This window comes from Gossypium hirsutum, chromosome D11, assembly GCF_007990345.1.
Source record: "Gossypium hirsutum isolate 1008001.06 chromosome D11, Gossypium_hirsutum_v2.1, whole genome shotgun sequence".
Lineage (NCBI taxonomy): Eukaryota > Viridiplantae > Streptophyta > Magnoliopsida > Malvales > Malvaceae > Gossypium > Gossypium hirsutum.
Window position 1 is genome coordinate 63,943,193 of NC_053447.1, and position 27,243 is coordinate 63,970,435.

The following is a 27,243-nucleotide window of genomic DNA, read 5'->3' on the forward strand; positions in this document are numbered from 1 at the left end:
GGAAGAATGATGTATTGTTGTATGTTTATAAAAAATAAAAAATGAATTTAGATAAAGTGATGTTTAGATTTGAGTCATTTATTTATGTTGGTTTTTGATAAATTTATATATTATTAAAACATATATTTTTATTTTAACATAATTATATAAAAAACTTGATATTTTATACTAAAAAAATTAAAAAAAAAGTTTACTTAAAAAATTGAAGTTGAAGTGCTTTTGAATCTAGATAAAAGTTTGTTTAGATTCATTCTTAATATTAAATAGTTTATATATATATATATTCATAATTAATTTAGACAAAATAAAGTTAACTAAAATGAGATGAAATACCAATTAAATCTTAAAAATAAAAAATTTTATGTTATAAAAAAAATAAAAAGTTTAAATATGATAAAGAGTCCATTAACCCAAATAACAATCTGAGCTAGAAGCAGGATTCAGCTTTGATACTCGAATCTTTTAGATGGCTGCAACTCTGCCTCTTCCTTTGCAAATGATATATGAACTCCGCAATGCTTTACCTCACAACAAGTGTTTTGAGACCCATCCACATTGATAACGAGAGGGTAAAATTTAAACCAAGCCTCATTATACATACGCTTGTTTGATGCCTGAGTTTCAACAAACCACCTATCTTCAGCATCGTCATCACAGAAACAAGTTTTATATAAGAGGAACAAGTGATCCGACCCAATCAATTCGCTTCCAGGGATTCGTTTCGTCCAAGTTAAGAAAGAACAACTAAGGTCATGACAGTCGCCATTACGGGACTTTAGACGACATTCACATCTAATGAGAATTTCTCTGTCGCCAGAATAGTCTGGGAAAGAAACAACAGTGGAAACAACGAAAGTTGGAAAGTTTTTACTGCTATTGTAGTACCACTCTGAAGGCAATTGGATGTTTATGGAATATCCTGAGCTTTTGAAATCAAACCATTCCGGGATCTCACTTCCAGGGACACATGTAATCACCTTGTTTATTTTAGGGAATTCCTGTTCAGTTACAATTATTAGAAACATGATCGATTATTCAGCATATAAACCATTTGCCACATTTAAGATATATGAAGAAGAAGAAGAAGCTGACCTGATGATAATCTTTTAGTAAGGTCACCATATGTCCAAATAGCATCTGCAACTTTGGTGTTCTAGCATTTCGCACAGCTTTCTGATCCAGTTGGAAGCAATTGCTAAATATCCACTCCAAGAATCCATATGGTCTATCCTTGCAAAGCACTGCTTGCTCAAAAAGCTTTTTAATGCTTGAGATTTCCTCTAGTGAAGTGCAGTCATGTGCATCTAAATGTTTCAGGCTTGGTGGAAGCTCAGGTAATGATTTCAGTCTCTTGCATTTCCTCAAGATTAACTGCTTTAACCTAGGAAGTTGTTTAATGCTTTTCGGTAAGTTCTCAAGATTGCTTCCAGTTAAATCTAAATTTTCTAATGAGGATAACCTATGGAGATCTCTCTGCATCTCTGTTAAAGAAGCTCCTCCAATGGCAGAAAACAAGTTATCAGGCCATGTGACTAGATTTGAACATCCATAAAGACAAAGAAACTGAAGGGATTTCAATTTATAAAAGTTGTCAGGAAGGCAAGCAAGGTTTTCACAGTTGTTCAGTCTCAATTCCTCAAGACCAATAAGATTCTCCATTGAGGGTGATAATTCCTTAAGAGCCGTTCCACTTAACTCAAGATATCTCAATCTTTCCATGGTGTCCAAGATTTCTGGGAAAATCTCCAATCTTGAGCAATCTTCAAGATAGAATGTCTTTAGAGATTTCAATTTATGAATACTTGTGGAGACACCTTTAAGCCTCCTACAACAACCTAGGTTGAGTATACGAAGATTAGAGAAACATTCGATAGACGAAGGAACTTCTTCAATTGCAGTTCCTCCTAAATTTAACTCTGTTATATTTCCTGAAATCTCCGGAAATGTTGTGATTTTAAGGCTGCCATTGAGCGAGAAAACTTCCAGGGATCTTAGACTACAAATTGCAGTTGGAAAGTTATTCAGCCTTACACAATCTTCCATAGACAGTAAAACGAGTCGGGAAAGAGACTCCATTGATGAAGGTACTTGTTCAATTGCTGTTCCTTCTAAATGTAGCTCTTTTAGATTCGATGAAACCTCTGGAAAGCTACAGAGAATCGAGCAGTCACTCAGAATAAGGGTGGTGAGGGATGTCGCTTTATACAAGCTAGGCAGAAATCTAAGATTTTCGCACATTCTCAAATTCAAATGAGTTAGCTTCTCAAGATGTTGAAGGGATGAAGGAAGCTCAAGCAACTTTGTACAGTTTACAAGGTTCATAGTTTCAAGATTTGTGGCGCTTGAGAGATCTGCGATTTTTACAAGGTTCCTGGAATGGTTGAGAGTCATCACCTTCAAGTTTACTAAATCCTGCATGCATCACAACATATTGTTTGATGAATTTGTGTACATCGAATAACTATAATATAGCAGATGTTACCAATATATCAACAAAGTGCAACAAAGACTAAACTATATTCCTACTGGTATATATATTAAGGGGTAATTGAGTTCAAGAACTAAGAAGTTAGAGCTGGCTCGAACTCATGGCTCAAATTTTGGTTTAAGTTAAATTAAGTTTTTTTTTATTAAACTTCAAAGTTGTAGTGTGACTTTAACTTTAACTCAAGATTTTTTTTTAAGTTGAAATTAATTTTTTTCAATACTTATAAAAAAATAAAAATAAAGATTTAAAATAAAGAATGACCTAAAAATTACTCGAGCCAAGTATTATGATACTAAAATTTGTTGGAACATTTTCAACAATATTTACAAAGTGTTAATAACTATAAATGAAATGGTGCAATTAATCAAAAGTTATATATTTTATTTATTGAAAAAGAAGTATTAACTATTCAAACAATATTGTTTAAATAGTTACGTTTAATCAAAAGATATTAAATGAATAATTATGTCACTTTTAAATATATTATTATTCAGAAAAGATATCTATTGAAATATGTCTCTATGAAAAGGCATTAAAATTCCTATAAATAGATATCAGATTTCATTTGAAAATCACACCAACAAATTCTAAAAATTCTCTCTATCCTTCCTCTATTTTTTATATTATTAGATTATTCAATAAAGTATTACTGTAGAATTTTTTTGCAGAAATTGAGTTTCTTGTTATACATTGCTCAGTGCTTAGTGAACTATTCTCGTCACTGTAAAAAACAAATAGTTATCGAACTTCATTGTATCCTTGATATTCATTTGTTTGAAACTCATTTGCCCACCAAATATAAGTGAGGTGAACATAACTTTAAAGATAATGGCTTGATATACGTCTTGGAGCCTTATTATATTTCTTCATTCTCTGTTTGAGTTTCGTTCATGTGTTAAAGATTTTTCTCATCGAAATTTTGTTACTAACAAAATTTGAGTTGCTCAATAAATCAAGCACAACTAAATCTTAGATCAACAATAACTTAACTAAATTAGATCTCTTTTAAAAAGAAAACCCTAATGACTTAGGAATACAAATGTTTTGTAATTGCTTTTCCCTATAAAAAGAAAAAAAAAGTATAAACAAACACTAGCCGTATAGGAAATGATTTTCTTCCTATGTTATTATTAAAACAAAACAAAGGCATAGATTGATTTGTAGAGGCAACTTTATGGAATCAAAAAACAACAATGAAATAGCTCCAAACATGCTTGAATGAATCTAAAAAAACATCATAAAGAATGAGGCATAGATTGATATATATATATATATAAGTACCTGTTGTCCCTCCCATAGTTTTTCAACATGGCTATAACTCATATCAAGTTCAACTAGGTTCCTTGGATGAAATTTGGTGGGCAAAGTTTTCAAAGGGTACCCCTCCCAACAGAGGTACCTTAGCTCATCAGGAAGTGATAAAAGCCCATGAGGAAGTAAGATTTTGGAATTTGTTCCGCAAGAATGATAGAATTTGAGGAATTTAAGTTTTCGCATCTTCACAAATGCTTCTGGTTTTAATTCCAACTCTGAAATTCTGGACATGTCAAGTAGCATGCTTTTGAGTGTTTTTGCCCCCTAAATAAAAAGTAGTATATCAGATTAAGGAGTAAAAATATATGAAAAATAAGAACTATATTATTTGAACTCCAGATATGTATAAATATCCTATAAAAGTATGTCTTCTAATGTGTCAAATATGACGGTCGAACATGGACATGCTCAAAGAAAATGAACAAGGCCCTTACAGTGTTTTCAATTAGTACATCGTAGATGTCATTTGAAATCCATAATCTACTGCGTCTTTTAGGCTCTAAAGGTGATTCCTTGCAAACGACATTCCAACCCATTTGCTGCAATAAATCATGCATTGCTATTTGATTTTGTGAAACATATATAAGAGATCTATCGATGAGGTTCTCAATTCCTGAATGTGCGGAGGCATAACAAGCATCCATAATCCTTGTTACATAGTCTCGGTTCTCCCCTTTAAAGAAACAAGCAATGTCAAGAAATATATCCTTCTCTTCACAATCTAGTGCATCAAAACTGCATATCAACAATTTATGAATGTCTGGATTAGGAACCTGCTTTAGTTTCTTTACGGTGCTTTCCTGGTAGGTTTTGTCCTTTCCATAAAGAGAGGATCCAACAACTTTTATAGCCAAGGGGTTTCCATCAGCAACACTTAAAACCATCTTCGATAGCTCCAACCGATATGCCGTGGGATAATTGCTTCTGAAGGCACGTTGACAGAAGAGCTGAAAAGATTCATCTTCATCTAATTTCTCCATTTCATAAATGAGATCAATGTCATTCTGAATAAGCACTTGCTTATTTCTAGTCGTAACGATGACTCGACTTCCAGGGCAAAGCTGATTAATCCCTTTGAACAAAAACTCAAGTTGGCTTGAGTTTGACACATCATCACAAACTATCAAAACCATTTTTCTAGAAAGCCTGCTCCGATTGTGGGAGTTGAAATATTTAAATTTTCATCTTCCATTATGGTTGAAAGAAATTCCTGACGCAATTGGAATAATCTTCCATGTTCTTCCGATTCTCTCACGTTTGCAAGAAAGTAGCAGCTTTGGAAACCATTTGAAATATGGTGAAAAATCGCTTCGGCAAGTGTAGTTTTGCCAGTACCTCCCATGCCCCAAATACCTAACCTTCGCACATCTGGAAATCCAACTTGAATTAGTGATATAACTCGCTCCATCCGCCTGTCAATTCCAACTAAACCCTTTAAATAAGCATTTGAGGTTCCACGATTCAGTTTCTTCAATATGTCGTTGACATCTATGAGTCTTGACTCGGGCCTGTATATTAAATAAAGAAACAAATTATAATTTCACCTTCAAGAGTACAACTTTTTCCTTTGAAAATAAGTAGTTATTCTCAAAGTATAAAATGAATCATTGATTAAAGAAAAAAGGAGTTAGTCTGAATCTCTCTGCTCCCAAATCAATATATAAAATATAAAGAAAAAAAGGATTAACTGTAATGAAAAGGAGATGCAATTACCGAGTGACTTGTGAATCCCAACCGGATAATTTGCCAGCTGCAGTCAAAGCACTTCTCCAGCTTTTCACCTTTTCAAGCTCATGCTTGAAATTTTCTTCATGCTTTGCAAATGCTTCTGCAAAACTCCCTGTTTGGTTCCGTACATCTCTTGGGTCTACACTGTAAAATACAGGAACAACCCATTTGTTGCAGTCCATGATCTTGACCAGCTCAGCCAAGCTCCTGGCCTCTGAAGCTAAGGAAAACATCGTATGTCCTTGCTTGAATCATATCAGCAGCAGTAGCAGAAGAAGAAGAAGATCCTGAAGCAAGCATATCGGTGTTCCACCGGATTTGATGAAAGATTTTTGAATTATGAGTAAAGTTATTGTTTTTTGAGTGAATTACCCTTAGAAACTTGTAGGCAGAGTACTACTTCACACTGTACATCCACTGCAAAAATAAAGTTGACCCTTCCTTACAACTTACAAGTTAAGTAAAAAAAAAAAACCATTTTTTGATACAATTTTTTAAATTTTATATTATTTTTATTTCAAATGATATTCAAAAATTAAAAACAAGGTTGAGGAAAAACATTTAAAAGGCTAAATCAAACTTATAGAGTTTTAAAAAATATGTTTTGGTTAATGAATTAGTTTATTTCATAATGTGCCTTGTAGGGCGCGTTTTCTGTCCAACGAATTTTTTTTCTCGTTTTGAAATTAAAAATTTATAAATTTATCCGACATTTGAGATAGACATTGTTATAGTTCTAAGATATGTTCGAAATGCCTAAATTTGTTTTCACTGAAAAAAACACACAAACACTTACACAAACCATATACAACATTAATTTACTAAATTTTCATTTAAATCCTTCAAGAATTACAATTTTTGTAGCATGACCCAAAATATTCAAAATCCTTAATTTAAAAACTTATGTACATTGGTGTGTAACGACCCAAATTTCAGTGATATCGGAACAGTGATTTGAGATCACTAAATCCGACAAGTATGTTTAAAAATTTAATAAATTAATAATTATGAGTCAAGTGTGAATTTAGAAGAATTTTGAATTAGTGAATTTTGTGTAAAAAAAAAAGAGAGAAAAGAATTTAATAAGTAAATTGGGTCTAAAACGAGGTATCGAGACCTCAAATTCATAAACCGAGCCATAAATATTTTTAGAAATATTTATGGAGTGTAAATAAGTTAGTATTAAAGTTTCGTCAAGAAATTTTAAGATTTCGGTAGTTAATTAGGTGAAAAGGACTAAATTGAACTAATTGTAAAATTGTGAGATGTGATTAAATAGCTTAAGTACTTAAAAAGATGGATTTAAAGAGCAATTAGACCCAAAGGTTAATGGCTGGACGGTTTGGGTATGAAATAAGCAAGAAAACAATGTGAACAGGGGGCAAAATTGGAAATAGCATAAAAGTTAGTAATTAAATAATGATGTAATTGAAAAATCTAGACATTTTCTTCATCTTTCTCAGCCAGAAACGTCGTACCAGGTCTCCTATGCTGGTTTTTCATATTTTCACACCATGTAAGTTCAATTTTTACTATTTCTTAGTAATTTTTATGTTTTGGTGACTTTTACAATTAGGTCCAATCATCTAATTCATTAGTTTTTGATTTGGTGGGTGAAATTGGAAGTTACCCTGGCTGAGTAAGGGTAGTATATGATGAATTATTATGAAATTGAAGTTCTAATTTCATATTAAGGTTGTTTTATTAAGTCATTTTGATAGAAAATGGTATTTAGGACCTAATTGTGAAAAAGTTGTGAATTAGATGTTGGTGTTGAAATTGAGAATATCAAAGGTTGTGAAATAATTTATAATGATAAATAAAGTGTTAATTGAGAAAAAATTAGTTCAATTGATGGGTGAATTGAGTAGGGACTAAATTGTAAAAACTGTAAATTTTAGGGTAAAAGTGTAATTTCGAATTTTGAACAGCATAAATTGTGAAGTGAAGTAGAAATCAAATAAATGCTAATGAGTAGAAATAATTGATATTATAGATCAAGAGAAACGAGATTCAAGTCGTGATCGAGGGAAAAATAAAGTTTACGAGGAATAGGCTCGATTGCTAATATTTTATATCGAGGTAAGTTCATATGATTTTTAATAATGCAATGTGTAATTTAATGTTTTGAAATGAAAATTTCATGAATGATATAGTATATTATTGTATATAAAATGTCATTAAACTGTGATAATTGTAAAATGATATTTGAATAAAAGTACAAATTAAATGGAACAACGGACTTGAGTACTTTCATTCAGTGGCTAAGACGAATTGACGGAAAAGACCATGGTTGGACCATGGCAGCATGTGAAATGTGATTTCCGTATAAGACCATAGCTGGGCTATGGCTTCGGAGAAATGTGATTTGTGCTTCCGTATAAGACCATATCCGGGATATGGCATCGGTGTGATATGTGCTACTGTATAAGACCATATCTGGGATATGGCATCAGTGTGATATGTGATCCGTATAAGACCATGGCTGGGCTATGGCCTCGGTATGTGATATGTGACTATGTGCAAGACCATAATTTTACTATGGCATTGTGATAATGAGGTACTCAATTCCGTAGTTGTTCCCTAATTTGATTATGAACGAAAATGTAAAATGGCCCGAAAAGATTAAGAATTGGTGAATACTATGAAAATGACACGATTTGGAATAAGTTCTTGATACTTGATGACATTGAGATTATGGATCTATACTTATGAAGCATAATTATGTGTTCTTACCATGATGGATGAAATGATATTGTATGGATTTAGTGAATAATAGTGGTGAATGAATAAATATGGCCTTGGCAGTTTTGGATTACTGCAGTAGTGTAACTTTTGAAATTCACCATAAATTGTGGAAATTGAGTTAAGGGCTGAATAAAATATGAGATTAAAGCCTGATGAGTCTAGTTTCATATAGAGGAAACGGTGCATGCAATTGGATTTTATGTTATAAGATATTTAAATTGTTGTGAGACAGAGTTTGAATGACTTCGAGATCCCCTGTTCTGATTTTAGAAAATCATTAGAAATTGTACAATTGTGGTGTTTTATCTTAAAAGCATGTTGGTAATTGCTTATTAATTTCATATGGACTTACTAAGCATTTATGCTTACTCCCTCCTTTTCATTCCTTATAGTTTTGACAAGCTAGCTCGGAAATCGGGAACGGTCGGAGGCCCACTCACACTATCCGTATACCATCTTGGCATAATGGCTTGTATATTTTGAGTATGGCATGTATAGCATTATAATCATTTTGTATATATGGTCTTATGATATGGTTATTGAGTGGTATGGAAATGCTTGGTAATGATTAGCCATTGGAATGGCTAATCATGATCATATTTGGTGTTATGTATGTCAAATTGCTAGCTAATCCATGGAAACCATGAAATAGGTAAAATTTACCATAAAATAGATTCAGACAGCAGTAGAGATGAGAATTCGAAAAATCACTAAAAATAGTAGAAATGGAATTAAATAATGAATAAGTTATGGAATCGAAGCTTGATGAGTCTATTTTCATATGGAAGAAGCGAAACAGGTATATGATCTATATTTTATGAGATGTTTAAATTTTTGTGAAATAGGGCCAGAGCGATTTCTGGATCCCCTGTTCTGAATTTGGAAATTCACCATAAATTTTAAAAAGATAATTAGAAGTCATGCTTTATATGTACAGATTCCTTATTGAGTCTAGTTTTATTAGAAATAAACGGCATAGTCATTTAAGCTCTGTACAGGGAGATATCTGATTCGTAATACACAGAGGTCAGAGTAGTCGAACGCTGAAACAGGGGAGACTTTAACTAATAAACTGTACTAATTGGCCCAACCAAAAATTCTAGAAAAAAATTAGTAGATAGATATATGAGTCTAGTTTTAGGAAAAATTTACGGAATTGGATTTTGAGTTTCGGAACTCGAGATATGAATTTTTAAGCAACTATGATGCAGTTGGACAGCTTGTCCGAATTTGTTTAAGTGCTCAAATAAGTTTAGTAATGCCTAGTGCTCGACTCCGGCGACGGTCTCGGGTAAGGGGGCGTTACATGGTGTGTCATTGAAAGCAACAAAAATAATATATCCCTATGAAATAACGAAAAGAATAGTATAAGCGAAGTAGGGTCAAATTCTCAGGGACTAGATTGTTACAACTTCTTATTCCTCGAAACCCTGGACACAGTCGTGCCCAAGAAAATCGGTGTACCTAGAAAAAATTAAAAAAATTAAAAATATGGACGAGTTGAAATTAAATAAATTGTAATTGTAATTGTAAAAAGAAACAGAATTGAGAACGAGATATCTATTCAATTTTCAAGCAAATCAATGTGATTTTTCAAGTGTACCATACCTCCTATTTATACATAAACCATATACTAAAATTAGGCTCGTTCCACCTACCCACTAATTACATGAAATAATATTAGATTTTTATTTTCTAAATTTGGCTTTTACAAAGTCAAAAATCTAACCAGCCCCTAAATTTCCCAAATTTACGATTCGGCCCCTCTTCTATTTCTCATGCTTCAGTTTAATCCTCTTTTGCTTGTATTTGATTCACAACATTCGAATTTCGTTCTTGATAATATTTAAACATAAAATTCACCAATCAGCAGGAATTAATTCAAGAGCAAGTAGAGTTGAGCACGTAAAATATGTAAAATAAACAAGCTATCATAATCTTACCACTTATATACACATGGTTAAAACATATCAAAAGAGCGAAATAAACACAACCACAACATCACATAACAAAGCATGGAACAATATGTCTAATAACAAGTGAATTTGAACTCTTAGTACATATCACTTATAACTTAAATCAAAAGTAACCAAAATTTACATCGAGTTGATGAACGGATAGTGTGAGCTCTGACTTGAACTTCCACCGACATAATCTTCCGACTATCTACAAGAAAAACAACACAACGGATGTAAGCAAATCATTGCTTAGTAAGTTTGTATTAAAGTTTAACTTTAACTGTAAAAGTTGTAACTTAAACATTTTCACAAATAAAATTCATAAGTAAGGTCATGAGTTCATTATTAACCTATATGTTCACATATACGAAACTTATAACTTTATCATGTCATAAAACATATACAATTAAACACATTTGATATACTATTAATTCAACATTTATTCATTTAACAATTCACATTTCTATTTTAAGTGTCCATTTCAAATGTCCCTTCTTATATATCTATCCATATAAACATTTCATATAACACTTCATATAATTATTTCCATATAATTGATTCATATAATTATTTCGTTTATCTATTTCTGTATAACTGATTCATATAACCATTACATATATCTATTTCTGTATAACCAATTCTTATAATCATTTCACATAACCATTTCGTATAGCCATTTAAAAGTGTTGACCTTAACACAATATGATTCAACAATTCCAAGTTAGCAAACAAGTATACAGATATTTAGAATTCATAATTTTGTTCACTTTAATGAAAAATTTTAGCTATGTACATTTTTTATTTTCCAATGGAACTTTGTAAAGAACTCAATACAAAAAGTCTTGGAAACAAATGATTTTTGTATGAGCTAATCAGATACAAAAATGTATGTGTCAGGTTACCCATTTGGACTAAACCAGTGACAACACAGAAAAATAGTCCGGCCAAGGCTATGTATACATGTAAGGTTACCAGTCCAGCTAAACTTTTAAAACAACAACGGATTACCAGTCCAAGATAAATTCGTGTCACATGTATATCCGAGTCTACAACAAATGTTGGAGCTCTGTTCAGAACGGGAATCATACAGAAACTTCCTGTATGAGATTTTTACTCGGTTTATCGGAATTATCTCAGAATTTGATATATTACCACATAGTCTAATTTCCAATTTCAGCAGTTTATATACAATTAATTAACAACATTTAATAACGAATTGTAATTACGGAAGATAGTATGAACTTACCTAGACAAAAACAGTTGTGAAACCAAGGTCGGCAATTAATCTGTTAATTTAGCTTTTGAACGTTTCGAGTCTGATTGTTTCGTTCCTTGATCTAAATAATATTTTTCATTTAATTAACCCATTCAAACATCATAAAATATTGAAATTCATATATTAGACCCTTACTCTTTATTTTACACTTTTTACCATAAACTTTAACTTTTTATTCAATTTAGTCCCTAAACTCGAAACATTCAATCCAATCAAAAATTAATCCAACCATGGCTAGCTAAGATTTCTATAATTCCCATATAGCCCATATTCATCATATTTTTACAAGAATTTGATATAACTTTACTTTTTAGCAATTTAGTCCTTAAACACTAAAATTACTAAAAATCACTTTACAAAAAAGTCATGTTTAGCAACCAAGTTTATAAACCCATCATTAACATCCAAAAAATTCAAATAAAAATAATAGAAACTATTAAAATCTACAAAAATTTTGAAAATGGAGGTATTGGTTAGCTGGATCTAATTACAACAATTTCAAAAACATAAAATTTATGAAAAACAGATAACAAGATGACTCACATAATCTCCTATGGCTGAACTTGAGAAGCTTTAAAAATGGAGTTTTGGGTGTTCATTTCGGTGGTAGATCAATGAAGATGATGATTCCTTTCTTTTATTTATTATTTAACTTTTAATTATTAATAATTAAACATATTTTTAACATATAAAATACATACCATTAGCCCATTAACCGTACAGTTTATTTACTTAAGGTTAAATTTCCATTTAAACTATTGCACTTTAACTTTTTAAGCCATTTAACTAATAAAATCTATAGCGATTGACTTTTGTAATTTTTATGATTTAGTCTTTTTTCTTAATTAACTATCAAATCACCAAAATTTTTGGACCAAATTTCAATACACCTAAACAATCACTCTGTAAATATTTGGTTCACAGAAACAAGGTCTTAATACATCATTTTTCAAAATCACTTGATTTTAGGGACAATCCACTTGTAGTTAACTATTCATTCAATAAGGCAAAATTACAGTATCAAAATTTAATATAATACTATATTTGATTCGTAAATATTAATTAATAACATTTATGGACTCACTTGTCGGATTTGTAGACCCAAAATCACTATTTTTAACACCACTAAAAAATAAATTGTTACATCCCGAGCCGTGAAAGCACGATCAAAACATCCAAAGCCATAAAAAGACAGCTATGGCGTGACACGACCCCTGCGTTGAGCCATAGCTTGAACGTGGGTCACAAGGATGATGTCAATGACCAAATTTAACAAGATTTTAAGATACCATTTAATACCAAGCATTTATTAATACCGGTGGCATATTGGGCATCAACTGCACATATTTTAGCTTATAAATAATAGGCTTATGTACACAAATTAGAGCATCCATCCATTGAACAGAGTTTTAGACTTAAATAGTTTTCTTCTACTGTAGCCAGAAGATCCTCTTCCGATATGAAGACAATTGCGAGTGGAGATTGCTTCGGATCCGCGCTTCAATATATTTATCAATGAGCATTCCCTTTACTCTTCTACTTTATTCTTTTATTTTTATTTCATTAGCCTGATCAACTAATGTTTGTATGAATTTTAGAATAATTATTGTGCTTTATTTATATCTTGCATGATTTGTTTATTTAACTGATTAATTCATCAAGTTGATTAATTAACAAAATAATAAGGATTCATAATAGGGTTAGTTGGTATAGATACACATTATAAAACTCTAGGTGTGACAACCCTAAGAAATTATCATAGGGGAGACGAGATTGGAAGATAAGTCGAATCGAGTAAATCGTAGTCTATCTTGATTGAGAAAGTGAGATTGGGAGGTAATATTAGTTAATTAATAGCTAATTCATATTAAAACCCAAATTTTAAAATTAGTTAATATTCTATTTATTAATTAGGGATTTAATTAATCATAGGCTAGAGGCTTGCATTGTAAACACTAGGAATAAGAAAGTCTATTAGGTTAATATGAATTTAATAATTTAATTAGTTTAATAAATCTATTATTTTGGACTTACACTACTAATTCATGACCGAATTAGATTAGTTATTATTTTATGTAATTAATTTAATAAATAAATTTTCCAATCTTCAATTCCTTGGGTATGGTACTCGAAATACTTACCAATGTTTCTTTGTAAACTTTACTATATTACAATTTGATTCGTACACTTGTGGACACTGCCGATTTAATTATATATATTTTGGGTGTGATATTTTTATTATAAATGATAATATGTTTATAGGCAGTCAAGTTGTTACCGCCATTGTCGGGGATTGCAACGTTGAAATTTTTATTAAATTGATTACTATAAAGTAATAGTAGTCAAAAGAAAAACGAGTTATATAGTGTTTTAACTTTTATTTAACTATTTATATTTTATATTTTTAGTGTGGAAAAAATATAAAAAATTATTATTAAAGGAAAAATTAATATTTTTGCATACCTTGTTAATTATTAGATTTAATCATGAATGTTGATTTTTATAAGTCAGTGTATGAATTATCTAAATTGAATTGATTGTACGAAAATTCAACAAATCAATGGAATCGAGATCACAAAGATCAACAGTCTGAATGTTAGGATGAACTTCCACCTAAACTAAACGCGTATACATCCGAGAAGGAGGGAGATTCGACGAATCAAAGGAGTTAGGACGCAGAATGTGATGAAAGATTACTGGATTATGAGCAAAGCTATTGTTTTTGAAGTTGTAGGCAGAGCCCTACTTTACACTGCAAAAGCGTGTGGTGGGACATTCACATTGAAAATAATTGTACGACTTCTCCAGCAAATTCAATGTCTAGTCCTTGGGATTTGGGAACCAATTATATTGTTTTTTAAGTCAATTACCCTAAAAGTTGTAGGCAGCGCACTACTTTACACTGCAAAAGCGTGTGAAAATAATTGTACGACTTCTCCAGCAAATTCAAAGTCCAGTCCTTGGGAACCAATTATATTGTTTTAACCTTCGTTCGCAAGTTAAATAAATTTCTTTTATTTTTATATTATTTTTTAATTCAAAAGATATTTAAAATTAAAATTAAGTAAAACAAATTAAAATCAAACTTAAATAATATATAAATATAATGATTTATTTAACTTTTTAACTTTATAAAGAAATTATTTTAATATTTCATTTATTTTCAATTTGTGATATTCGTCAAATATCAACGGCCCATGGACAGGTCTACTTCCCTCCCTCTGTAGTCTGTATATCAACTGCTCAAGCGTGTGGGACCTTGCACATTGAAAACAACGAAATGAAAGGTAAATTACACCAGTTGTCCTTAACTTTTGATTAAAATTATATTTCAATCATTCAACTCTCAAAAATTATATAATTGTCATTGAAATTATTAAAATATTACCATTTTTTTTATGAAAACCCGTTAGTGCCATTAACTCTTCCTGATTCAAATTTTACTTCCGACACGTGGCATAAAATGAGTGGCTGGAAAAATTCAAATGGGAAATAATGAAATTAATAATGTTTAAATTAGTTTTATAAAAGAACTATAAAAAGACAAGCGCCTATAATTATGATATATTTGAATTGGTTTGAAATAAGGTAGACTTTTGAGTCAATTACCCGAATTCTTATTTTTGTAATAACAATATTTTCATTAAAATTAATTATAAAATATATATACTTTTTTAATGCTTTTCTTAAAAAAACATTAAATAAATAATAAACTCGAATTTTTGAACCGGGTCTGATTGATATAAAAATTTGAGAAAAAAAAACTCAATGATAAATACGTAATATGTTAAATATTTAATAAACATGATCAGGGTTTGAAATTCAGTATAGATGACATAACAAAAATGAGGATGAAGCATCACTCAGCTCTCATACTTTGAATCCTTAATTTCCAATAATAGATGAACCCCGCACTGTTTTACCTCGGATTCTAAGGAAGCCACATTGTAAATACGGTTGTTTGATGCCTCACTTTTTACAAACTCCCAAACTTTGAAATCATCATATAAGACGAACAAGTGATCTGACAATCCGCTTTCAAACCAAAAGGATAAAGAACAGGTAAGGTCTTGATTATCGCCATTACAGGATTTTAGATGACATTCACATTTAATGTCGAACTCTATACCATTATAAGAGTCTGGGAATGAAACAACAACGGAAGCAACGAAACATGGAAAGTTTATCCTGCTATTGTTAGACCATCACTCTGAAGGCAATTGGATGTTTAGGGAATTCCTGTTCAGTTACAATTATTAGAAACATGATCGAATTATTCAGCATATAAACCATTTGCCACATTTAAGCTGACCTGATGATAATCTTCTAGTAAAGTCACCATATCTCCAAGTAGCATCTGCAACTTTGGGGTTCCAGTATTGCCTATACCTTTCTGATCCAGTTGGAAGCAACTGGTAAATATCCACATCAAGCATTGATATGGTCTATCCTTACAAAGCAGTGCTTGCTCAAAAACTTTTTAGTGCTTGAGACTTCCTCTAGTGAAGTGAAGTCATGTGCATCTAAATGTTTCAAGCTTGGTGGAAGCTCTGGTAATGATTTAAAAGTCTTGCATTCCCTCAAGATTAACTCCTGCAACCTAGGAAGTTATTTAATGCTTGTCGGTAAGTTCTCAAGATTTCTTCAAGTTAAATCTACTTCTTTTAATGAGGATAACCCATGGAGATCTCTCTACATCCCTGTTCTGCCTGTTAAACAAGCTCCTCCAATGGCAGAAAATAAGTTATCTGGCCATATGACCAGATTTGAACATCCATAGAGATAAAGATACCGAATAGATTTCAGTCTATAAAATTTGTTAGGAAGGCAACTAAGATTTTCACAGTTGTTCAATCCCAATACATAAACACCCCAAACTCCAAACTCATATCCGTTACTAGAATAAGATTTCGGAGCATTACCGAACAAACATAATCTAAATCATTAGTTTCAAACATTTCAATAATTATAATATAATTCATCATTAAACATGCATAACATTATTTCTTAAAATCTAACATATATTGATTTCTTAAAAATTCAATGATAATTTTTAAGTAGATTTATGACGTCAATGTAATTAATAACATTATTCTATCACATATATTGATGTTATGATTTTTTTGAAATCTAACTCATTATGATTTTTTTTTATTTATTAAACAAAAAGTAAAAATTATTAAAGATTGTCCTGTATTGAATTTTGATGAATTGACCTTAAATAAAATTTATAATAACAAAAGAAACATATAATTTTTTGATTAAATTTACTAATTGAAGTTTAAAAAAATTACAAAATAAATCAAGATTTTAATTTATAAATACAATTGACATTTGATGTAAATCTTTTTTAAAGGTAAATTCATTTTTTTAAATTATATAATATTTATCCTTATTATGTAATTTATATATATAATTTGGATTCAAAGTTTTACACAAGATTAGATTGATTGTTTTAATATTATTAGTATATTGAACCATTTATGCTTGTGAACAATTTCGATATAGCTTTAAACATGAACTTGGACATTGTTGTTGGATTATATTTCTATCAACCACATGATTATGGTTTGTTTGTTCAGATTATGTGTTTGCTTATTTCTGGTTAACTAAAATTCATGTGATTATAATTTTATCTTTTTATAGTTGATTGAATCTTAATTCCATTGATATTATTTCTATTACAACAATATAAAAAAATCAACTTTTTAAAAAACTTGAACAACCATAAAATTAAGATTAAAAAAAAATACTAAAACCCTCAACAGAATGAAAGTTCAGTACTAACTTGGGACTAAAGGAAAACCATAAATACCAACTACAGGAAAAGTGACAAACAAAGGCTAAATGAATAATTAAGGTTATTTGCACATGCATTAAATTTCTAATTGTGTTTAAGCAATGATAGAAATGAAAACAAAGATATAAAATTTTGAGCCAAAAATAAAGATTAATAGAAATCTCTTACAATTATAAATAAAACCAATAATAATTATGTTAAATATTTTGTAAACATATTTAAGTTCTGAAATTCAGTATTAATTATGAGGTTGAAACATCATTGAGCTGTCACACTTTGAATCCTTAATTTGCAAATAATCGATGAACTCCGCACTGTTTTACCTCGCATTGTGAGGAATCCAGCCCTTCAAGGTAGAAATTACAGGTGGCTTCAATGTAAATACGGTTGTTTGATGCCTTACTTTTAACCATCTCCCTAACTTTGAAACCATCATACACGAGGAACACGTGATCTGACAATCGACTTCCAAACGAAAAGTAGGAATAACAACTAAAGCAACGATCGTCGCGGTTACGGGATTTTAGATGACATTCACATGTAATGCCAAATTCCCCACCAGTATAAGGAGAGTCTGGGAATGAAACAACAGCAGAAGCAACGAAACTCGGAAAGTTTATCCTGCTATTATTAGAGCACCACTCTGAAGGCAATTGGATGTTCATGGAAGATCCTAAGCTTTTAAAATCAAACCATTCCGGGATTTCACTTCCGGGGACGCATTTAACGATATTTCTTTTTTTGCTTTCTGGGGTTGCCTGTTTGATAACAATTATTAGAAACGTGATTTAATATTCAGCATATAGCTATCCAAAAGAAGAAGAAGAAGCTGACCTGATGATAATCTTTTAGTAGAGTGACCATATGCTCAAATGGCATCTCCAACTTTGGTGTTTCTGGACCGCTTGCAGCTTTCTGATCCAGTTGGAAGCAGTTGGTAAATAGCCAACCCAAGGATTTACAAAACACTGCTCGCTTAAAAACCTTCTTAATGCTTGAGACTTCCTCTAGTGAAGTGCTGTCCTCTGCATCTATATCATTCCCCACACCTTTCTCACCCAGTTTGAAGCAGTTGCTAAAATTCAAAACCAAACTTCGATATGGTTTGTCCTGACAAAACAGTGGTTGCTTAAAAAACTTCTTAATGCTTGAGACATCCTCTAATGAAGTACAGTCATGTGCATCTAAACATTCCAGGCTTGGTGGAAGCTCTGGTAATGATTTCAGTCTCTTGCAATTCCGCAAGATTAACTCATGCAAAGGAAATTGTTTGATGGTTGTGGGCAAGTTCTCGAGATTGCTTTAAGATAATTCTAACTTCTTCAAAGAGGAAAACCCATGGGGATCATTCTGATTCACTGGTCTGCCTCCAACCGCAGTAAACAAGTTTTTTACGATTAGATTTGAAAGACCACAAAGACTAAGACACCAAAGAGATTTCAATTTATAAAAGCTGTCAGGAAGGCAAACAAGGTTTTCACAGTGTTTATCTTCAAATCCTTAAGACCAATAAGATTGCCAATTGAGGATGGTAATTCCTTCAAAGCGGTTCCGCTTAAATCAAGTTCATACAACCTCTTCATGGTGTCTAAGATTTCCGGGAAAATCTCCAATCTCGAGCAACCTTTAAGATAGAATCTCCTGAGAGATTTCAATTTATAAAAGCTGTCAGGAAGGAAAACAACGTTTTTACAGTTGTTCATATTCAAATCCTTAAGACCAATAAGATTGCCAATTGAGGATGGTAATTCCTTCAAAGCCGTTCCGCTTAAATCAAGTTCGTACAACATCTTCATGGTGTCCAAGATTTCTGGGAAAATCTCCAATCTCGAGCAACCTTTAAAATAGAATCTCTCGAGAGATTTCAATTTATAAAAGCTGTCAGGAAGGCGAACAAGGTTTTCACAGTCATCCAAGCTCAAATGCACAAGACCAATAAGATTGCCAATTGAGGATGGTAATTCCTTCAAAGCCGTTCCTCTTAAATCAAGTTCGTACAACATCTTCATGGTGTCCATGCTTTCCGGGAAAATCTCCAATCTCGAGCAACCTTTAAGATAGAATCTCTCCAGAGATTTCAATTTATAAAAGTTGTCAGGAAGGAAAACAAGGTTTTCACAGTCATCCAAGCTCAAATGCACAAGACCAATAAGATTGCCAATTGAGGATGGTAATTCCTTCAAAGCCGTTCCTCTTAAATCAAGTTCGTACAACATCTTCATGGTGTCCATGATTTCCGGGAAAATCTCCAATCTCGAGCAACCTTTAAGATAGAATCTCTCCAGAGATTTCAATTTATAAAAGTTGTCAGGAAGGAAAACAAGGTTTTTACAGCTGTTCATATTCAAATCATTAAGACCAATAAGATTGCCAATTGAGGATGGTAATTCCTTCAAAGTCGTTCCGCTTAAATCAAGTTCGTACAACATCTTCATGGTGTCTATGATTTCCGGGAAAATCTCCAATCTCAAGCAACCTTTAAGATAGAATCTCTCGAGAGATTTCAATTTATAAAAGCTGTCAGGAAGGCGAACAAGGTTTTCACAGTCATCCAAGCTCAAATGCACAAGACCAATAAGATTGCCAATTGAGGATGGTAATTCCTTCAAAGCCGTTCCGCTTAAATCAAGTTCGTACAACCTCTTCATGGTGTCTAAGATTTCCGGGAAAATCTCCAATCTCGAGCAACCTTTAAGATAGAATCTCCTGAGAGATTTCAATTTATAAAAGCTGTCAGGAAGGCAAACAAGGTTTTTACAGTTGTTCATATTCAAACGCATAAGACCAATAAGATTGCCAATTGAGGATGGTAATTCCTTCAAAGCCGTTCCGCTTAAATCAAGTTCATACAACCACTCCATGGTGTCCATGATTTCCGGGAAATCTCCAATCTTGAGCAACCTTTAAGATAGAATCTCTCGAGAGATTTCAATTTATAAATGCTGTCAGGAAGGCAAACAAAGTTTTCGCAATCGCTCAAGCTCAAATACTTAAGACCAATAAGATTGCCCATTGAGGATGGTAATTCCTTCAAAGCCGTTCAACTTAAAACAAGATGCCTCAAACTCTCCATGGTGCCCATGATTTCTGGAAAACTACACAGATTGGAGCAGCCTCCAAGATCAAGGTCGGTTAGGGATGTGGCTTTGTAAAAGCTAGGCAGAGATCTAAGATTTTCACAAGAGTTGACATTCAAGAGTTAGCTTCTCAAGATGTTGAAGGGATGAAGGAAGGTCACGCAAGTTAGAACACCAGAGAAGGTTTATCTTTTCAAGATTTGGGGCTCTTGAGAGGTCCGGGATTCTTACAAGGTTCAGGGAGAAGTCGAGTGTGATAACCTTCAAATTTACTAAATCCTGCATGCATCAGAACATAGTGTTTTATAAACTTGTGTACATTGAAGGACAATAATGCAACAGATGTGACCAAAATATAAAAAAAAAAGTGCAACGAAACATTAAACAATCTTCAAAATAGTATATTTGAGGAGTGGAACCAACAAGATTGAGGTCCATTCCAACTCATCGCTCCAATTTTGTTTTCCTTTTAAAATTCAAGCTCAATTTGACATTGAAGTTTAAATTATGGTGTTCCGTCGATAGGCTCATTATTTTTCTATATGCGTTTAAATTATAAATTAATTATTATTTTATAATTATATTTTTAGTTAAAAAAATTATTGAATGTTATAAATAAATTACATATTCGATCAATTGATGTATATGAGCAATTAGTGTTTACAAAAATAGATATAATACTTTATTTTTGAGATAAAAGTAAAACTCAAAGTTATTTACATAAAAATATCCAAAAAAAAAAAGAGTTTATATAAACAGTTTGTGTGTGTCGTAAGTTGTTTCTTTAATATTATGAAATATTAAATTGAAAGTTAATTAATATTTGAAATAGTTTAAACAAAAATATTAAATTCAACAAATAAATTTGAACAAAATAATAACCTTAATCAGCAATTATTAAACAGAGAGTTTATTTTTATGTTTCTCTATTTCAACATTTATTAATACTATATTATATATTACTATTTTATAGTTCTTTATCTTTTGATTATGAAATTGCCACATGTTATTATAGAAATAGTATTTTTTATCATTCAATTTGGTCAACCAATTATTAAATTATTGATTTAAGCAGATATTATAATTTTTTTGTCATTCATTATGCATTATTATTAATCTTTTATATTATGAAATTTACTAACAATACTTGTTATATCTTTTCAAATTTTTTTCTTTACTCCAATAATGAAACTCTAATAAATTTAAATTAATAAAAATTATAGATTTAAATTTGATCAATTTTAACATAAATTAATATCATGTGAACTCTATTTTTAATTATTTATTAGTTTAACAAAATTACATATAATAAAGTATTTCAAGGAGTTTAGTAATATCAAGGATTGTACCTGAATTCAATTATTTTCCCAAGCATAAACCTAATAAATTAATGTTATAACTTCTTCTTTTTATGAAAAAATAACTTAAATATATGAAAACATAATAACAGGGTAGATTGAAACTCTATATAATCAAGAAATGGAAATGGAATTAGTTCCAAACATACTTGCATCAATCTATAAAACACCATACAAAACGAGTCATAGATTGATATCAACAGAAAAAAGAGTACCTGTTTTCCCTCCCAGAGTTGTTCAAGATGGCTCTTCCTCATATCAAGTTCAACTAGGTACCCTAGATCAAACTTGGTGGGCAAAGATCTCAAAGGGTATCCCTCCCAGTAAAGGTACCTTAGCTCCTCAGGAAGTGATAAAAGCCCATTAAAAAGTAAGATTCTTCCATAAGAATGATAGAATTTGAGAAATCTTAGCTTTCGCATCTTCATCATGGCTGTCGGTTCCAATTCCAACTTTGCAAGTTGGGACATATCAAGTTCAATGCCTCTGAGCATTTCCGTTCCCTAAACCCAGGAGCAGTATATGGAGTCAAGATATAGGCAAAACATGAACTCAAGATAATTATCATATACATATATGTATTTTATACAAATAAGTGAAGGAAATGAACAGGGCCCTTACATTGTTTTCTGATAGCACATTATAGCTGTCCTCAGGAATCCACAACCTACTGCGTTTTTCAAGTTTTAAAGGTGATTCATCGCGTACAATATTCAAACCCATCTGTTGCAATAAATCATGCATTGCTATCTGATTTTGTGAAACAGATATAAGAGATTTATCAATGAGATTCTCAATTCCCGAATGTGCAGAGTCATAACAAGCATCCATAATCCTTGTTACGTAGTCTCGATGCTTCCCTTTAAAGAAACAAGCAATGTCAAGAAACATTTCTTTCTCTTCACAATCTAGTCCATCAAAACTCCATTTCAACACTTCTTGAATGTCCTGCTTAGGAACTTTATTTAATTTCTTTACTTCACTTTCCTGGTAGCTTTTGGTCTTGCCGTAAAGAGAGGATCCGATAAGTCTAATAGCTAAAGGGTTTCCCTTAGCAACACTTAAAGCCATCTTTGATAGCTTCAACTGATATTCTGTAGGATTAGTACTTTTGAAAGCACATTGACAGAAGAGCTGAACAGATTCATCTTTATCTAATTCCTTCATATCATAAATGAGATCAATGCCACACTGGACAAGCACTTGTTTATTTCTAGTGGTAACAATGACTCGACTTCCAGGACCGATCCGATCGATTCCTCCGAATAAAAACTCGATTTGGCTTAACTTTGACACATCATCACAAACTATCAGAACCTTCTTCTTGGAAAGCCTGTCCTTAAGAAAGCCTGATCCGATTGTGGGAGTTGAGATGTATAAATTTTCATCTTCTAATATAGTTGAAAGAAATTCGTTACGCAATTTTAGTAATTCTCTTTGTTCTTCATGTTCTCTCACGTTTGCAAGAAAGCAGCATCTTTGGAAACCATTTGAAACATGGTGATAAATGGCGTCGGCAAGTGTAGTTTTGCCTATACCTCCCATACCCCAAATGCCTAGCATTCGAAAATCTGGGAATCCGTCTTGAAATAATGACAAAACTTCCTGCATCCGCCTTTCAATTCCAACTAAACCCTTTAAATTAGCGCTTGAGCTTCCACAATTCAATTTCTTCACTACATCTTCGACAATTTTATCTACCAGAGTTGAGTCTGGCCTATATATTAAAAGAAGAAACAAATTACAGGAGAAATAAAAAGGAAAGAGAAGTAAATAAATAAAAATGATAAAGTGAATCCAAGTTTAACTCAATTGATTCATGGGGTCACTTTTAAAAAGAAGACATTCAAAACAGATGTAGAATTCAAATTTCACTATCTACATCCCTGTTTAAATCCTCAAATTATAACTTTTTTCTTTGAAAATAAATATATCAATAGATTTTATACATGAAAGAATGGTATGAAGGTGTCATGAACTTTGAGTTAAAGAAAGGCAGGATAGAAAACGCAACAAACAATAACATTGTTCAAGAACAGATTCTTCTTATTTCTTCCCTATGCCTGCAAAATTATGGCCCTTCAATATATGACAAAAAAAAAAGAGGGAAAAGTTAAGTCTTTCATATCAAGTATCTGCCCCTCAACTCGAATCTGGGTAGCATCAATGAATCCCTGCTTGAAACAAAAGTCTGTTTAATCTCTCCTCTTCCAAATCAATACATGCATATATTTAAAAGAGGATTGAATGTAAAGAAAAGGAGTTGCAATTACCGAGTGACTTGTGAATCCCAACCGGATAATTTGCCAGCTGCAGTCAAAGCACTTCTCCAGGTTTTCACCTTTCCTGACTCATGCTTGAAATTTTCTTCATGCTTTGCAAATGCATCTGCAAAACTCCCTGTTTGGTTCCGTAGGTCTCTTGGGTCTACACCGTAAAATACAGGAACAACCCATTTGTTGCAGTCCATGATCTTGACCAGCTCAGCCAAGTACCATTTGGAAGAAGCGTAGTCTTTGGAGAAAACACTGACTGAAACCCTGGATGCTTGAATGGCCTTCAACAGTGCCCCTGAAATTTCATCTCCTTTTCGAAGCTCCTCATCGTCTATAAAAGTTTCGATATTCTTTCGACACAAATCTTTATACAGATGACTCACGAAACCATCACGAGTATCCTTGCCTCTGAAGCTAAGGAAAACATCGTATGTCCTTGCCTTGATCGTATCAGCAGCAGCAGAAGATTGAGAGGAAAACATATTTGGGTTGAGCCAGATTTGATGAAAGATTATTGGAATATGAGTAAATGAACAGTTTTTAATGTCAATTACGCTGATATCTTTCTTAGAAATTAATCATATTTCTTTAGTTTGGCGTGAGGAACATGGACATTAAAAAAAAAGAAAAAAGAAGGAATCTTTAAGACCGCCGAAAGTTCTGTCCGCAGCATAAAAGAGTAGTGACTAGTTGAAGATAGTACCATATTTGATTAAACAATTTTAAAATTATATATTAAATACGTTTTAGTGTGTCAAAAAAGTTAGAATTGATAATATTGATGTATTGTTTTTATAAAAAAATCATTTTTTTGGTTAATAAATAAAATAAATAATCAAATCTGGAAGCACTTATAATTATTAAATATCAGTCATGTAAATGGTTTGTGAGAACATAAAGAAATAATAAATTGTTTGGTAGTACAAGTGTTTTATTTTGTTTGGTAAAAGTGCTGAACAAATAATAATGACGTATTGTTTTATAAATATCATTTATGTTTATAAAAAAATTAAAAATATATCTGGAATGTAAAAATTACAGTTCCATTGATAGTAGACCTGTCCATGGGCCGGGCGGCCCGGCCCGGCCCGATAGCCCGCTCGAAATATGGGAGGGTTTGGGTAAAAATATAGGCCCGAAATATGGGCTTGGGCAAAATTTTAGGCCCGTTTAAAAAATGGGCCGGGCCTCGGGCAAGATTTTTTTGGCCCGGGCCCGGCCCGGCCCGAAAAGTATTAAATATATATTTTTTATTTTTAAAATAAAATAGTTTTTTATTTTAATTTTATTTACTTTCATTTCCTTGACTAGTGTTACAAAATAATAATAATAATAAATCAAGTTTGTTTTACTAATCAAATGTTAGATTTTGTTACAACAATTAATACAATTAATACAATTAATAATTTGATAAATTTACTAATAAAATGTTAGATTTTATTACAACAATTAATACAATTAACAATTAATAATTTGATAATTTTACTAACAATTAATTTTAATAACAATTAGTTTTAATTTTATTAAAAAAATAATTTTAATTTTAATTTTAATTAAAAACGGGCCGGGCTGGGCCCCAAATTTTTTCTTCGGGCCGGGCCTGGGCAAAATCTCAGGCCCATATTTCGGGCCGGGCCGGGCCCGGGCCTAGTAAACGGGCTGAAATTTTGTGGGCCCGGCCCGGCCCATGGACAGGTCTAATTGATAGTTTTTATCTCTAATATTATGTTGGAGCGAAATTCTAGTGATTTCATCTGATCATAATAGCAGGATTTACATGGACTACAACATCTATATATTGAGAACGTACGTGTTTTACATTATTAAGTATGGGATTTAGATTTCAAACTCTAGTGATTTGGAACGAAGCTTCTCGCTGTGATCTATATAAAAGTTTCCATATTCTTTCGACACAAATCTTTATACAGATGACTTACGAAACCATCACGAGTATCCTCGCCTTGAAGCTAAGGAAAACATCGTATGTTCTTGCCTTGATCATATCAGCAGCAGCAGCAGCAGCAGCAGCAGAAGAAGAAGATGTTGAAGGAAGCATATTGCTGTCCCGCCGGATCTGATGAAAGATTATTGGATTATGAGTAAAGCTATTGCTTATTACCGAGTGAGTTGTGAATCCCAACCGGATAAAGTGGCAACAGTTGTCAAAGCACTTCTCCAGGACTTCACCCTTTCAACATCATGCTTTAAATTTTCTTCATGCTTTGCAAATGCATCTGCAAAACTACCTGTTTGTTTCCGTTCATCCGAGGTGTTGGATATTTGACGAAGGAAAGATTGAAACAGAAGCAAAAAGTGTTAAGATATCTTTACAGCTACTATTTCATTAAAAACTGATTGACTGTTTACAGGGATAAGAAAGCTTAAATAAGCTTAAAAATAATAATAAAATAATTACAGTTTGACTTAATTTAGTTAATTTTCTTTTTTTCATTTTAACCAATTGTCAAAATTTCTAATCAAAAAGTTATTATTGTTTCAGTACAAGTTGACAATTTACAGAATGAAGAGCTCACAGGTGAGATCTCAAGCTTGATGAGCTCGTAGTTCACATGAATGGTTGTTTCATAATACGAGGATTTACATCGTAAAATACAGGAAAAACAAAGTTGTGCCCATTCAACTTCTTGCAGTCCATAATCTTGACCAGCTCGTCCAAACACCATCTAGAAGAAGCGTAGTGTTTGGAGAAACAATTACTGAAACCCTCGCTCCTTCAATGGCAGTCAATAGTGCCCCAGAAATCTCATCTCCTCTTCCAACTTTCTCATTGTCTTTAAAAGTATGGATATTCTTTCGATTCAAATAATTGTAGAGATGACTTACAAAACTATCACGAGTGTCCTCACCTCTAAAGCTCAGAAAAACATCGTACATCCTCGAAGACAACATACTGGTTTTCTACCGGATTTGATTATTCAATCACGAGTAAAGAGCATTTGAGTTTTAAGCAATTACGCATTCATTTGGTTATATTTTAGAAACTTACGCCCATACTACTACTTCACAGTTCACACTCTACATCAACTGCAAAAGTGTGTAGAACCATGCACGTTGAAAATAATGGTATGATTTCACTGTAAGCGTGTGGGACAATGCACATTGAAAATAATTGTACCTCTATTTCTCTGGTTCCTATTTGAACAACTTCATTTGCAGTCTTTTGCTTTATGTCCATATTTCTTTCTAACTCAATATATGT

The 27,243-nt window shown here is 32.0% G+C and overlaps 2 protein-coding genes and 1 pseudogene across 3 annotated transcripts; all 3 read right to left on the reverse strand.

Annotated features, from left to right (window-relative positions):
• Positions 1-328: 328 nt before the first annotated feature.
• Positions 329-5,943, reverse strand: LOC107929787 (disease resistance protein RPV1). Of its 2 annotated transcripts, none has more exons than XM_016861294.2 (5): positions 5,516-5,943; positions 4,237-5,310; positions 3,770-4,066; positions 1,093-2,412; positions 329-998 (listed from the first exon to the last, which is right to left on the reverse strand). In XM_016861294.2, exons 2-5 carry the CDS (start codon positions 4,933-4,935, stop codon positions 441-443), a joined length of 2,874 nt encoding a protein of 957 aa, XP_016716783.2. In that variant the 5' UTR covers positions 4,936-5,310; positions 5,516-5,943; the 3' UTR covers positions 329-440. The 2 variants fall into 2 exon arrangements, with proteins under 2 accessions (XP_016716783.2, XP_040960768.1); XM_041104834.1 differs by lacking the exon at positions 5,516-5,943 and having other exon boundaries at positions 342-998; positions 4,237-4,475; positions 4,576-4,717.
• An 11,539-nt stretch (positions 5,944-17,482) lies between these two features.
• LOC107929742 (disease resistance protein RPV1) lies at positions 17,483-24,673 on the reverse strand. Its single transcript, XM_041104354.1, has 7 exons — positions 24,021-24,673; positions 22,369-23,464; positions 21,963-22,250; positions 20,490-20,668; positions 18,755-20,213; positions 18,147-18,614; positions 17,483-18,070 (listed from the first exon to the last, which is right to left on the reverse strand). The coding sequence occupies exons 1-7, from the start codon at positions 24,503-24,505 to the stop codon at positions 17,597-17,599; spliced, it is 4,449 nt and encodes a 1,482-aa protein (XP_040960288.1). The 5' UTR covers positions 24,506-24,673; the 3' UTR covers positions 17,483-17,596.
• Positions 24,674-25,956: 1,283 nt separating this feature from the next.
• LOC107929741 (disease resistance protein RPV1-like) lies at positions 25,957-26,918 on the reverse strand (annotated as a pseudogene).
• Between the last annotated feature and the right edge of the window lie 325 nt (positions 26,919-27,243).

Excerpts from the sequence above, each read along its gene's own strand:
- LOC107929742 (XM_041104354.1), bottom strand. The coding sequence starts at position 24,505 with ATGTTTTCCTCTCAATCTTCTGCTGCTGCTGATACGATCAAGGCAAGG. Across the intron at positions 22,251-22,368 it reads ATGTGCTATCAGAAAACAAT|GGAACGGAAATGCTCAGAGG; the intron begins GTAAGGGCCCTG and ends TCCTGGGTTTAG. Across the intron at positions 20,214-20,489 it reads CTTGAATGTCAACTCTTGTG|GTTGCTCAAGATTGGAGATT; the intron begins AAAATCTTAGAT and ends TCTATCTTAAAG.
- LOC107929787 (XM_016861294.2), bottom strand. The coding sequence starts at position 4,935 with ATGGTTTTGATAGTTTGTGATGATGTGTCAAACTCAAGCCAACTTGAG. Across the intron at positions 2,413-3,769 it reads AACTATGGGAGGGACAACAG|GATTTAGTAAACTTGAAGGT; the intron begins GTACTTATATAT and ends TGATGCATGCAG. Across the intron at positions 999-1,092 it reads TACTAAAAGATTATCATCAG|GAATTCCCTAAAATAAACAA; the intron begins GTCAGCTTCTTC and ends GTAACTGAACAG.